The sequence below is a fragment of the Diplotaxodon limnothrissa genome, linkage group LG20 (assembly GCF_057381915.1).
Source record: "Diplotaxodon limnothrissa isolate DT_005_m linkage group LG20, D_limnothrissa_male_GT1.1, whole genome shotgun sequence".
Taxonomy (NCBI): domain Eukaryota; kingdom Metazoa; phylum Chordata; class Actinopteri; order Cichliformes; family Cichlidae; genus Diplotaxodon; species Diplotaxodon limnothrissa.
The window spans coordinates 38,070,089-38,084,064 of record NC_140615.1 but is presented as its reverse complement, the minus strand read 5'-3'; the positions used below and the strand labels follow the sequence as shown (position 1 = coordinate 38,084,064).

General features: G+C 47.2%; 1 protein-coding gene across 1 annotated transcript; it reads right to left on the bottom strand.

Annotated features, from left to right (window-relative positions):
* Positions 1 to 570: 570 nt before the first annotated feature.
* Positions 571 to 13,718, bottom strand: LOC146611457 (uncharacterized). The gene is made up of 9 exons (XM_085344865.1): positions 13,679 to 13,718; positions 11,421 to 11,759; positions 6,036 to 6,371; positions 2,417 to 2,494; positions 2,165 to 2,239; positions 1,753 to 1,851; positions 1,320 to 1,357; positions 1,108 to 1,239; positions 571 to 741 (listed from the first exon to the last, which is right to left on the bottom strand). Exons 1-9 carry the CDS (start codon positions 13,716 to 13,718, stop codon positions 571 to 573), a joined length of 1,308 nt encoding a protein of 435 aa, XP_085200991.1.
* Between the last annotated feature and the right edge of the window lie 258 nt (positions 13,719 to 13,976).

The following is a 13,976-nucleotide window of genomic DNA, read 5'->3' as shown; positions in this document are numbered from 1 at the left end:
CTCGTATTGCAACGGGAACTTCTGCACCTGTGCAGTTTCTTCTTCATGTTTTGTTTTTGAAAATATTCTTAAGGGACTCAGATTAGAGCAGAAACAACTCAAACAAGCATCATCAGGCAGACAGTGGATAAATAAAAATGGAGTGCGACCAAATGCAAATAAAAATGCTGCAAAGGTTACTCATGATACAAATGAAAAGGTTAAAACAACCTCACAAAGACTGTTTAGCCTCCAAACTACAAAAGATATCATTGTTTAGAAATTGTTTAATCATTTAAACCCCAAAAACACGTCTTAAACAACAATAGAGACACGAGGTCGAAGAAGATACAGTTCATGCATGTTATCATAACCCTAACCCTTAAACACAAATTAACTCAGAGCGGCAGACTGATGCAGCAAAACGATGAAGTATGATGTACAGCGTGTACTCTATAGCACCCAGCAGTCTCAGGTTATGATGCACATGATGGTCAGTTGTCTTGTGGCAACTGACGAACTGAAACAAAGGAGCGTGCTGTGTGTGCAACAGCATGACAAACATTACCTGTCCTGTCTCAGGAGCTAAAGCTAGGCTATAGTAGAGTACAACGGATCACCTCCGGAGTGGCTCGCGTTAACCCGAGGCTCGGAGTAGATAACGTCACTGGTGTTACTGCGGGACGTGCTGTTGGCAGAGTCACTGCTCTTCTTGGAAAAAGTCACCACGGAGTAGGTGAGTTTGCTCGAGTCGTCTTCAGTCTGAAAAAAATAAAAAATAAAATTGTTTATTACAGGTAATGTTTTAAATTGATCTGAGACCATTTTCACAAAGTAGTCCAAGACTTTGTGTTCACTGGAAGCAGGCGCCACAAATATCAGAATATCAGCTCCTCTGTGTGCTGTGTTGTTAGAGGTCACAGGATCGGACCTTTGATCCAAGACCTGGTTACAGCATCCAGCATCCCCCCATCAGGTTATTGATCTGAAATAACGATCTGGATTCTTTAAACTTACTTTGTGCTTTTCAACGTGACACTGATGATATCGTCTTCATATTTATCACAAATGTGAATCTTTTCTCAGATACAACTGTTTGTTCCGTGAATACAGAAAGTGTTTTCTTACTTTGTGCTGAGAAGTGGCTGCTGTGACCAAGCTGTGGTCATCATTGGTTGGTTTGGTGTATTTGGCATGAGAGTCAGGAGGAGATCTGCTGTGTCTGCCCTCTGCTCGGATATTCTCATACACTGTGTTGGTCTACAGGAGAAGAAGAGGAAATCTAATATCAGCTGGTTTCACAAACATCGGTGCTGAGTCTACAAGTCCTTCAGCCTCACCTCTGTGACAACAGCGTGTTCAGTTCCCACAGGAGGATCTGAAAAACACATCAGTACAGTGTTTATACTGCAGTTAGGTACTCAGTCCGTCACACAGAGAGACAGAAAACCACTCATGCCCACATTCATGCTCACACGAATGATCAGAGACTGTAATTCAACCGAATATTCAAACTCCATCCATCAGTTTGTCCAATTCAGGTTTGCAGAGGGCCCAGACTGTATCCCTGCTACCACAGGGTGGAGGCGTGGTGCACCTTGCACAGGTCGTCAGCCTGTTGGAGGGATAACTTGCAAACTCTGCACAGGAAGGCCAGATGGAGGATTCGAACACAGCTTACAACATGCAAAGAGATGTCTGACAAAATGTTCACTTTTCTGTGAAAACAGGAAGTTTGATGAGTGTGCCTGTCAGTGCTTCCGGCTGTCTCACCCTTTGGTTTAGAGGATCTGTTCTTGCAGAATATCAGCACTGACACTGATAACAGGATGATGATGAGAGCCAGAGTCAGACCCACAAACGGCACCACATCTGCAGCAGTTTGATGAGAACAACACGTTATTTTAGACAAACACCTCCTGATGAGTGTGAGCACCAGCCCTTCACGTGGGCTGTAAAGGTAGCTGAGTGCACATGTACAGTATAGTTATATGCAAGTTTCTTCCATGGAGAATTTGGTCAGACTGTCATGCTGTATGAGCATAAAACCATGTCTACATGACATACTCACTTCTGATTGGTTCCTAGTGGCAGATAACAGCAAAATTATACAAATGATACAAATTCACTTAAAGTATGGACGTCTATAAATCTTCCGTCTCTCAAACCCAGTGGATGGACGCACCTGTAGATGCTGTCCTCTCAGACTGCTCAGTGGTTCCAGTGAAAGTTGATGGAGGCGCAGAGGCTGATGGGAGGACTGGTTAAAAAAATCACATAATGTCTTTAAGGTGGAGATATTGTGGCATGATTTACTTTCTGTACACACTGCAGTGGTATTTTTCAACTAAAGCATATAAATTTGTACTTAAAGACAGGAAACATCAGAAAGCTTTAAGTGAGACTTCTGTCTCTCAAACCCAGCGGATGGACGCACCTGTAGATGCTGTCCTCTCAGACTGCTCAGTGGTTCCAGTGAAAGTTGATGGAGGTGTGGAGGCTGATGGGAGGACTGCTAAAGAAGTTCAGCCATATGTTTTTTTTCAGGTGTTTGAGGCGAACAACAGAAAACAACACATAACAACAATTTGACACATAAACATCATGAAAAGACAAAAGGAAACCAAACGTCTCCTCCTTGAATCGCTACCTTATCGTGGTGGAGGGGTTTGTGTGTCACAGGGATCCCAGGGGCTATGTTGTCTGGGGGCTTTTGCCCCCTGGTAGGGTCTCCCATGGCAAATTGGCCCTGGGTGAGGGACCAGACAAAGAGCGATTCATAAGACCCTTATGAAAAGGACACCGAGGGAACAGTTTACCCTGCCCGGGATAGGGTTACCGGGGCCTCGCCCTGGAGCCAGGCCCGGGGAGGGTGCCCGAGGGCGAGCGTCTGGTGGCCGGGCCTTAGTCCATGGGGCCCGGCCGGGCACAGCCCGAAGAGGAGACATGGGCCCATCCTCCCGCAGGCCCACCACCCGCAGGAGGCGCCATAGGGGTCGGGTGCATTGTGTGCTGGGTGGCGGCCAGGAGCGGAGGCCCTGGCGGACTGACCCCCGGCTGCCAAGACTGGCAATAGGGACATGGAATGTCACCTCTCTGGTGGGGAAGGAGCCTGAGTTAGTGCGTGAGGTTGAGAGGTACCGGCTAGATATAGTCGGGCTCACCTCTACACATGGCTTGGGCTCTGGAACCAGTCTCCTGGAGAGGGGCTGGACTCTGTCTCAGTCTGGAGTTGCCCTTGGTGAGAGGCGGCGGGCTGGGGTGGGTATCCTAATATCCCCTCGGCTTGCTGCCGGTACGTTGGGGTTTTTCCCAGTGGACGAGAGGGTTTGTTCCCTGCGCCTTAGGGTCGGGGAACGGGTCCTGACTGTCATCTGCGCTTATGCGCCGAGTGGCAGTTCAGAGTACCCAGCCTTCTTAGAGTCCCTGGGGGGGGGGGGGGGGTGCTGGAGGGTGCTCCACCTGGAGACTCTGTTGTCCTGCTGGGAGACTTCAATGCTCACGTGGGTAACGACAGCGAGACCTGGAGGGGCGTGATTGGGAGGAACGGCCTCCCTGATCTGAACCCGAGCGGTGCTTTGTTATTGGACTTCTGTGCTAATCACAGTTTGGCCATAACGAACACCCTGTTCGAACATAAGAGTGTCCATAAGTGCACGTGGCACCAGGACGCTCTAGGCCGTAGGTCGATGATCGATTTTGTAATCGTATCAGCAGACCTGCGACCATATGTTCTGGACACTTGGGTAAAGAGAGGGGCTGAGCTGTCAACTGATCACCACCTGGTGGTGAGTTGGATCAGGTGGCGGGGGAAGACGCTGGACAGACCTGGTGCACCTAAACGCGTAGTGAGGGTGTGCTGGGAACGTCTAGCAGAGGCCCCAGTCCGCGAGATCTTCAACGCACACCTCCGGCAGAGCTTCAATAGCATTCCGAGGGAGACTGGGGACATTGAGCCCGAATGGACCATGTTCAGCGTCTCCATTGCCGAAGCTGCTGCATTGACCTGCGGCCGCAAGGTGGTTGGTGCCTGCCGTGGTGGTAATCCCCGAACCAAATGGTGGATACCAGAGGTGAAGGGAGCCACTAGGCTGAAGAAGGAGTCCTATCGGGCTTGGTTAGCCTGTGGGACTCCGGAGGCAGCCGACAGGTATCGACAGGCCAAGCGGAATGCGGCTCGGGCAGTGGCTGAAGCAAAAACTCGGGTGTGGGAGGAGTTCGGAGAGGCCATGGAAAAAGACTTTCGGACTGCTTCGAAGAGATTCTGGCAAACCGTCAGGCGTCTCAGGAGGGGAAAGCGGTGCTGGCGGAGCGCTGCTGACGTCGACTGAGAAAATTGTCAGGCGGTGGAAGGAATACTTCGAGGACCTCCTTAATCCCACTGACACGTCTTCCGAGGAGGAAGCAGAGTCTGGGGATGAGGGGAATGACCCGCCAATTTCCGGGGGCGAGGTCACTGAGGCAGTTAAACAACTCCTTGGTGGCAGAGCCCCTGGTGTTGATGAGGTCCGCCCCGAGTTCCTGAAGGCTCTGGACGTTGTAGGGCTGTCCTGGTTGACACGCCTCTGCAATGTTGCGTGGAGATCAGGGGCAGTACCTGTGGACTGGCAGACCAGGGTGGTGGTCCCCATCTTTAAGAAAGGGGACCGGAGGGTGTGTTGCAACTACAGGGGGATCACACTCCTCAGCCTCCCTGGGAAAGTCTATGCCAGGGTGCTGGAGAGGGGAGTTCGTCCGTTAGTCGAACCTCGGATACAGGAGGAACAATGCGGTTTTCGTCCTGGTCGCGGAACACTGGACCAGCTCTTTATCCTCTCCAGGATACTTGAGGGTGCATGGGAGTTTGCCCAACCAGTCTACATGTGTTTTGTGGACTTGGAGAAAGCATTCGACCGTGTCCCTCGGGGTGTCCTGTGGGAGGTGTTGCGGGAATATGGGGTGTCTGGCCCATTGCTACGGGCCATTCGATCCCTATACAACCGTTGCAAGAGCTTGGTTCGCATTTCCGGCAATAAGTCGGACTCGTTCCCGGTGGGTGATGGGCTCCGCCAGGGCTGCCCTTTGTCACCGGTTCTGTTCATAATTTTTATGGACAGGATTTCTAGGCGCAGCCAAGTGGCGGAGGGCTTTCGCTTTGGTGGCCTCAGAATCTCATCTCTGATTTTTGCAGATGATGTGGTTCTGTTGGCTTCATCGGGTGAGGGCCTCCAGCTCGCACTGGAACGGTTCGCAGCCGAGTGTGAAGCAGCGGGAATGAGGATCAGCACCTCCAAATCTGAGGCCATGGTTCTCAGCCGGAAAAGGGTGGAGTGCCCACTCCGGGTCGGGGATGAGTTCCTGCCCCAAGTGGAGGAGTTCAAGTATCTCGGGGTCTTGTTCGCGAGTGATGGGAGAAGGGAGCCGGAGATCGACAGACGGATTGGGGCTGCAGCTGCAGTAATGCGGACGCTGCACCGGTCCGTCGTGGTGAAGAGGGAGCTGAGTGTAAAAGCGAAGTTCTCAATTTACCGGTCGGTCTACGTCCCTACCCTCACCTATGGCCACGAGCTGTGGGTAGTGACCGAAAGAACGAGATCGCGGATACAAGCGGCAGAAATGGGCTTCCTCCGAAGGGTGGCTGGCCTCTCCCTTAGAGATAGGGTGAGAAGTTCGGCCATCCGGGAGGGGCTCAGAGTAGAGCAGCTACTGCTCCACATCGAAAGGAGCCAGCTGAGGTGGTTCGGGCATCTGACAAGGATGCCCCCTGGGCGCCTCCTGGGTGAGGTGTTCCAGGCATGTCCCACCGGGAGGAGGCCCCGGGGCAGACCCAGGACACGCTGGAGAGATTATATCTCTCGGCTGGCCTGGGAACGCCTTGGTATTCCCCCGGATAAGCTGGAGGAGGTGGCTGGGGAGAGGGAGGTCTGGGCCTCTTTGCTTAGGCTGCTGCCCCCGCGACCCACCCCCGGACAAAGCGGATGAGGATGGATGGAAACCAAACGTTAGCAGCTGTCAGAGACAAATACAAATTTCCTTTAATTCTCCAGATTCATGAATGAATTTGTATAGAAACTCACCTTCTGTGACAGTAATCTCAAACTCTCTGTATGGATCAGTACTAAAGGATGTGTCTAGGTAACATCTGTACCGTCCTGAGTCAGACTCCCTCAGCTGTTTAATGGTCACATACAGAATACCACTTGTACCAGATTCTTCTTCATATTCAGCACTGTATCTGTCTCTCTGAGCTCTGGCACCCCGAGTCTCAATTAAAATCCCATCTCTTTCACATTCTCCCCTGCAGAAGTACTTCCTCCTTGTAGAGTGTTCAAAGGAACATCCGACTGTGAGAGAGCTTCCAGTTTCTTTATCGAAGTGTTTCAGCTGAGCAGGATCGTTTCCATCCAGCAGTGCTGTTAAAGAGACAAACTATCTATAGTTACTATCTGTGCTGAAGATGATGCAGTCTGATCAGAGTAACTCCAGTTTGACCCACAGTTACACTGGGAGCTGCCCAGTTCAACCAGTCTGTGACTGGAACAGTCAAAGACCTCCTTCCTAAACATCAGTATGTGAGTGTGAGTACTTCTGGAGGTCTGATTAACCAGAGCTGAGGAAATGAGAGCTGCGAGTGTTTCTGAGCGTGCCGTGTGGTGAGCTAGAATATTAGCCACAGCAGACTGTGCCTCAGCATCACAGATGGTTCATGACACAGTGATTTATTTGTGCTGCTGTGAAAACTCATTGACATCCTGCTCTTATATGATTTAGTGTTTGAGCTTGGTAAGAAGATTCTGCTGTTTCTATAACAGGAGGAGCACTTTTGTAAATGGACAGGCTCTTATGTGGCACTTTTTTACTTTATACAACTTTTCACATTCACACCAGCTCTTTTTTCTATGATGGTTTCTATCCAACATTCACACACGTTCATACTCTGATGGAGCATCTTGTGGTTAGTACCAAAAGGTATGTGATACGCAGACTGGCATGATTGCACCACCAACCTTCTGATTAGTAGATGATCTGTTCCTGAGCCACAGCCACCCCATCACGAACCATAGAGGAGTTAACATCCAGCAGGGTTTCATTAACATTTCAAACATAAACATTTTCTTTAGCTGGATTTTTCATGCGCTTCAGTTTTGTTTTAATTACATTTATTTTACAACAAAGTCGGTGAATTAAATCGAGTTTTTATAAAAGCAAAAATGTAACCTCCAACTGAATAATTCTTTCTCCAAAGGCTTGTCTAACAGGCACCTCTGCCTCCCATTTTACTTTTAAAACCCTCAGTGCTCTAATGACCAAGCTCTGCAGCAGACCACAAGGTAAGGTAGTGGAGGAGGACACAAAATGAGCAACCGCAACCAAAAACCTCCTGTGACAGATACAGGAAGATAACCAGTCAAGAGCTGACCCAGAAATGCCCATGCATGCTCTACGTCTCGCAGTCAGTATTCTATGATCAGCTGTGCCTGAGGCAGCACACAGATCCAAAAGTACTTAAATAGTAACTCATATCTCCACGTGTTAAAATATCATTTGAAACTCTAAGGAGAGCCGTTTCAGTGGAGTGCATCTGGTGAATTCAGGAATGGAATTTATTTAAAATGTTGGGAGTAAAACTTCTGTAAGCTGGTTGGTCACCACCTCTCTCTCTCTCTCTCTCTCTCTCTCTACATATATATATATATATATATATACGTGAAGTATACGTGAAGTACCCTCAGAAGGTCTGCTAGATGATGTTAATGCAGCACTACGGGCAATACCTACAACCACGATTACCGACACTAACAAGCTGATCTACAATACGGCAGCAGTGATCAGTGAGATGCTTGGCTACAAGTTGAAAAGCGACAAGGGGCAGTACCCTCCATGGAGAAGGAGGCTAGAGGGCAAGATCAAAGTAGCACGGAGGGAGGTTAGCCAACTAACGGAGTTGCAGCAAGGTGCGACAAATAAGGTGCCTAAGAAATACAGCAAGCTGTCCATACCTGAGGCCTTGGAAACTGCCAAGCAAAGACTCACAGCCTTGGCCAGCCGCTTGAGGAGGTACACCAGAGAGATAGAAGGCAGGAGAATAAACCAGCTGTTCTCCACAGAACCAGCAAAGGTGTACTCTCAGTGGCAAGGGAACAATAAGAGAACAGCACCACCAAGGCTGGAGACGGAGCAATACTGGAAGAGCATATGGGAGAAGGATGCAACCCATAACGGCAATGCTCACTGGCTAGAGGATCTGAGGGCAGACCACAGCGACCTCCCTGAACAGGGTCCAGTAACCATCACAGTGGCAGATATCCAAGAAAGGGTCTCCAGTATGAAGAGTTGGACAGCACCAGGGCCCGACATGGTTCCCGCCTACTGGCTGAAGAAGCTGACTGCACTCCACGAGCGTCTGGCAGCACAAATGAACCAGCTGCTAGTTAACGAGAGACACCCGGAATGGCTAACTGAAGGCCGGACAGTCCTGATCCCCAAGAAGGGACTGGTCCCCTCCAACTACCGACCAATAACCTGCCTCAGTACTACATGGAAGCTCCTGTCAGGCATCATATCGGCTAAGATGAACAGGCACATGGGTCAATACATGAGCGGGACACAGAAAGGAATTGGCAAGAATACCAGAGGCGCAAAACACCAGCTACTGGTAGACAGAACAATCAGCCGAGACTGCAAGACCAGACTGACCAACCTGTGCACTGCCTGGATTGATTACAAGAAGGCCTATGACTCAATGCCCCACAGCTGGATACTGGAATGCCTAGAATTGTACAAGATCAATGGGACCCTAAGAGCCTTCATCAGGAACTCAATGGGGATGTGGCGTACAACACTAGAGGCCAACTCCAAGCCCATAGCACAAGTCACCATCAAGTGCGGGATCTACCAAGGAGATGCTCTGTCCCCACTGCTGTTCTGCATAGGCCTGAACCCCCTCAGTGAGATCATTAACAAGACTGGCTACGGATACCGACTACGGAACAGAGCAGTTGTCAGCCACCTCCTGTACATGGATGACATCAAGCTGTATGCCAAGAGTGAACGAGACATCGATTCACTGATCCACACCACCAGGATATACAGCAATGACATTGGAATGTCGTTCGGACTGGAGAAGTGTAGTCGGATGGTATCAAAGAGAGGGAAGGTAGTCAGAACTGAGGGGATTGAACTACCAGAAGGCAACATTGCAGACATAGAGGACAGTTACAAGTACCTGGGGATCCCGCAGGCAAATGGGAACCATGAAGAGGCCGCTAGAAAGGCTGCAACCACCAAGTACCTGCAGAGGGTCAGGCAAGTCCTGAGGAGTCAGCTGAATGGTAAGAACAAGATCCGGGCTATCAACACGTACGCCCTGCCCGTGATCAGGTACCCTGCTGGGGTAATAGGCTGGCCAAAGGAGGAGATAGAAGCCACTGACATAAAGACAAGAAAGCTCCTTACCATGCATGGAGGGTTTCACCCCAAGTCCAGCACCCTGAGGCTGTACGCTAAGCGGAAGGAAGGGGGCCGGGGACTGGTGAGTGTCAGCACCACAGTCCAGGATGAGACAACGAACATCCAAGAATACATTGGGAAGATGGCCCCAACTGACCGAGTGCTCAGTGAATACCTCAGGCAGCAGAAACCCAAGAAAGAGGAGGGAGACGAGGAACCATCATGGAAGGACAGGCCCCTGCACGGTATGTACCACCGGCAGATAGAGGAGGTGGCTGATATCCAGAAATCCTACCAGTGGCTGGACAAAGCTGGACTGAAAGACAGCACAGAGGCACTAATCATGGCAGCACAAGAACAAGCTCTGAGCACAAGATCCATAGAGGCTGGGGTCTATCACACCAGGCAAGACCCCAGGTGCAGGCTGTGTAAAGATGCCCCAGAGACAATCCAGCACATAACAGCAGGGTGCAAGATGCTAGCAGGCAAGGCATACATGGAACGCCATAACCAAGTGGCCGGCATAGTGTACAGGAACATCTGTGCCGAGTATAACCTGGAAGTCCCGAGGTCAAAATGGGAGATGCCCCCAAGGGTGGTGGAGAATGACCGAGCTAAGATCCTGTGGGACTTCCAGATACAGACGGACAAAATGGTGGTTGCTAACCAACCGGACATAGTGGTGGTAGACAAACAGAAGAAGATGGCCGTAGTGATCGATGTAGCGGTTCCGAATGACAGCAATATCAGGAAGAAGGAACACGAGAAGCTGGAGAAATACCAAGGGCTCAGAGAAGAGCTCGAGAGGATGTGGAGGGTGAAGGTAACGGTGGTCCCCGTGGTAATCGGAGCACTAGGTGCGGTGACTCCCAAGCTAGGCGAGTGGCTCCAGCAGATCCCGGGAATAACATCGGAGATCTCTGTCCAGAAGAGCGCAGTCCTGGGAACAGCTAAGATACTGCGCAGGACCCTCAAGCTCCCAGGCCTCTGGTAGAGGACCCGAGCTTGAAGGATAAACCGCCCGCAGGGGCGTGCTGGGTGTTTTATATATATATATATATATATATATATATATATATATATATATATATATATATATATATATATATATATATATATATATATTTTTTTTTTTTTTTTTTTTTATTATTATTTTTTTTATTTTAAAAAGGCAGTTTTGAAATTGAAATTGAAATTTTATTGTTCTGGGTCTTTGACTCAGTTTTGTGCTGTTGGACTTTTAAGTTCAGTTTATTTTTAAATATTCTCTGATTCTTAGTTTGGATTTTCTATGTTTTCATGTTGTGTATTTACTTGATGTTTGCTGTGTTTTCCTTCTCAGTCTTTCCTCTGAGCTTAGTTTAGTCACATGTCTGTTTCCATATTTAGCTGTTCTTTCACTTCCCATCACCTCTGTCAGTGTCCTAAGTTTGCATCCCTTGTTGCATTGTACTATTCTCCCTGTTTCTCTGTTTCTAGTTAGTCTCATCATTTTCATTCTTGGACTTTGTTTTGGATTTATGTTTGGTCTTTGATCAGTTAAATTAATAGCTCACTTTTGTGTGTTCTGTGTGTTAGATCCTCATTTCTCACACTCCACATCATCCCAGGAACCGCTCTCTGACTTTGCTCTGTAGTGAACGCTGATGTTGCGCTGTGTGTGGGTCAGTGAACGTGTGGACACTCTGAATGTAGCCCTTTGTACCCGTGTCTAAATGTAGCTGTGTGTTTCAGCTGTGTGTTAAATGTTCCTGTGGTATTTTGTATGTTAGTTTTCCTTTGTGCCTGAAATCGTCTCCTGTCTTATTTTGTTTGCCTTATCAGATACTTCCTATATTGAGATTTTCAGTTCTGCAGTTTCTAGATTTAAAAAAACAAAAACAAAGAGAGTATGTGGGACTTAATAATATTTCATTAAGTCAATAAATAATTCATATACCAAAAAAAATCTGCACAAAAGGCAGAAATACTGAAAATTTTATTCAAAACTCCAAAAAAAAGTTGAAACTCACCTTCAGCAACAACAATTCCAAAATGTATGAACTGGTATGAAGATGGATATCGTCCCAGACCACAGGTGTACCGTCCAGAGTCAGACTTGATGAGCCTTCTGATGCTTACAGACAAAATATATTTATGTTCATATCTATATTCAGTGCTGTATCTGCCATGTTGATTACTGTTGAGCTGCGTTTCAATTAAAATATTTCCTTCTTCACATTTTTCTTTGCAGAAGATCTTCCACTTCTTAGAAGAAGAAAAGTAGCACTCAATCGTGATGCTTTGTCCAGCGAGTCTATAAAAATGCATCTGTGCACTGGTGACCTTTGTGTGTCCGTCCTGCAGAGCTGCTGGAAACATGAACCATTAATACTGATTATTTGTACTAAGCTGCATTTTAACATTTACACACAGACACAGAGTCACACTGAGACTTTAGTGTCAGTAATGGCACTCCTTTCCAATAAATCGCTTTTTATTTTACTCAATCAAATATAATTTTTTTGTTGTTGCAGGTCATTCTCAGTGATGACTTGTTATGTTGTCATGCATGCTGTGGCTTCTCAGGACAGATTTCTGGTGCTGTAGTGCAGCAGCTCCACTAAGAGGAGGTGGGCCTGCTCCTGCTTCTGTGGCAAAAACAGTATCAAAAAACTGGTCAGTGGCATCTGATTAGATTAGTAGCAGCGCACAAACTGACTTAGCCTGTCTATGGGAATTTCCATTGTATGTTAGCATTAAGCTAGTGGGATTAATGCTAACAGTTTTTGACTCTTTTGTCTTGGTTACATGGCTAACCATGTATGGCTTTGTGTCTTATTAATAAAAATATGAAGTGAGTTCTGAATATAACTGGAAGCCGTTCAGGGAAAGCAGGAATAGAGGTGATGTGTGTTGAGCTGCCGCTGCAGTCTCGACTAACTGAAGACGAGTTGTGGAGAGATGTGAGTCAGTGAGTTTCAAAAATCAAGGCAGGAGAAAATAAAGTGTGAAAAATTCCAAATGAAAGAGGTTCGATTTTCTTAAAACTCCTAAATGATGTTCAAATATCAAATATTGGTCAAAAATCTGAAGTTCTTAGCAGATACATGAATATAATAGTTGATATAATTGATATAATATTATATATATATATATATATATATATATATATATATATATATATATCATGCACTGATGCAGGAGAGGCTGTCTTCAGAAGTTTCTCCTTTCATCATTCTGTAAGTACGATGAAAACCTTCTGAGAGCCGTGTCAGAGATACCAGCCCAATTCCATAATTTGTCAAAAAGAAACTTATGATCAAAGGGGTCAAAGGTCGCAGATTTGTCATGCCTGCTTGGCATTCAACGCACTTTGTTGAAAGGTGCTCTGGAATGCCTGGAAATGTACCAGAGCAGATCCCTGATGTTTTTCCGACCCATCTGTCACTCCTGTCGTATACCTCACCACCGTCTCTCTGTCCTCATACATGTCCTGCACCAGCCTCACATACTTCCTCATGCAGCACCACAGCTCCTCTCTCAGCAGCCAATCATCTGCTTTCTCTGATCCATAAAGACTCAGTGAAGCTTCTTCTGACCTTCTCTGAACTTCTCCATCAACACTCAAAGCAAGCATCACATCTGTGGAGCTCTTTCTCAGCATGAAGCCACACAGCTGTCACTGATCATCACCTCTCTGCTTAACCCAGCTTCATGATCACAAATATTAAGAGCTGAGGATGCAGGGTGACGTTTCTATTTCACTATTTTGCTTTTCGTTTCTTTCTTTTCCAGATCTACATTGAGTTCTGTTACGGCTCTTTCATTCAACTCTTCAAACTGCACAGAGATAAAAACATTTTACTGTCCTTTAATCTACTAGAATTTGCACACACTTTTTAACTTCTGCAATTTTTCTTTATTTTCTGCTCCAAGAGGCTGAACAGGAAGAGGTTTGCACCATTGTGCTGTATCACATCCACATTTTACTGACTGTCCAGTTTATTCTGAGGAAGTAACAAACACTTGTAATGAGCTGTGTTTGAAACGATGGTTTCACATGTTATCAAGTCCTGAAGTGAGCAGCAACATGTCCATGAATGTCTCACTGTGATGGTTTCTTCTGTCCATACTGGCCACAAACACATCCATGAAATCATGAATAAAAGCAGTTTGAATGGAAGAAGCGTCCATGAAAGTGACTCATAGCTGACTCTGATCATCATGTTTAACAACAGAAACATGTTGAAGAAGGAGAGTGACAGAAAGAACAAGTGAATGTACTCACAAAGGAAGAAGAAGCAGATCAGAGTGTGACGGACTTTCATGATGAGGCTCTGATGGTTCACTGCTGCCTCTCTTCTTCTTCACTGGAAACCAGGAACTTGTGACGCCTCACTTCTCTAACTGAAGGAGTCCCTCCTCCAAACACCACAGCACCTCTACACTCCTCATTTGTCTGAAACAGTTGCAACAGCTCAACTTCCTGTTAAAACAAATTTGAGTCAGGTGCAACATTATGTTCACCTGACATGTATCCATCCCCACTCTCATAGTTTCAGCATCTACTGGGCCATAATGGTTCT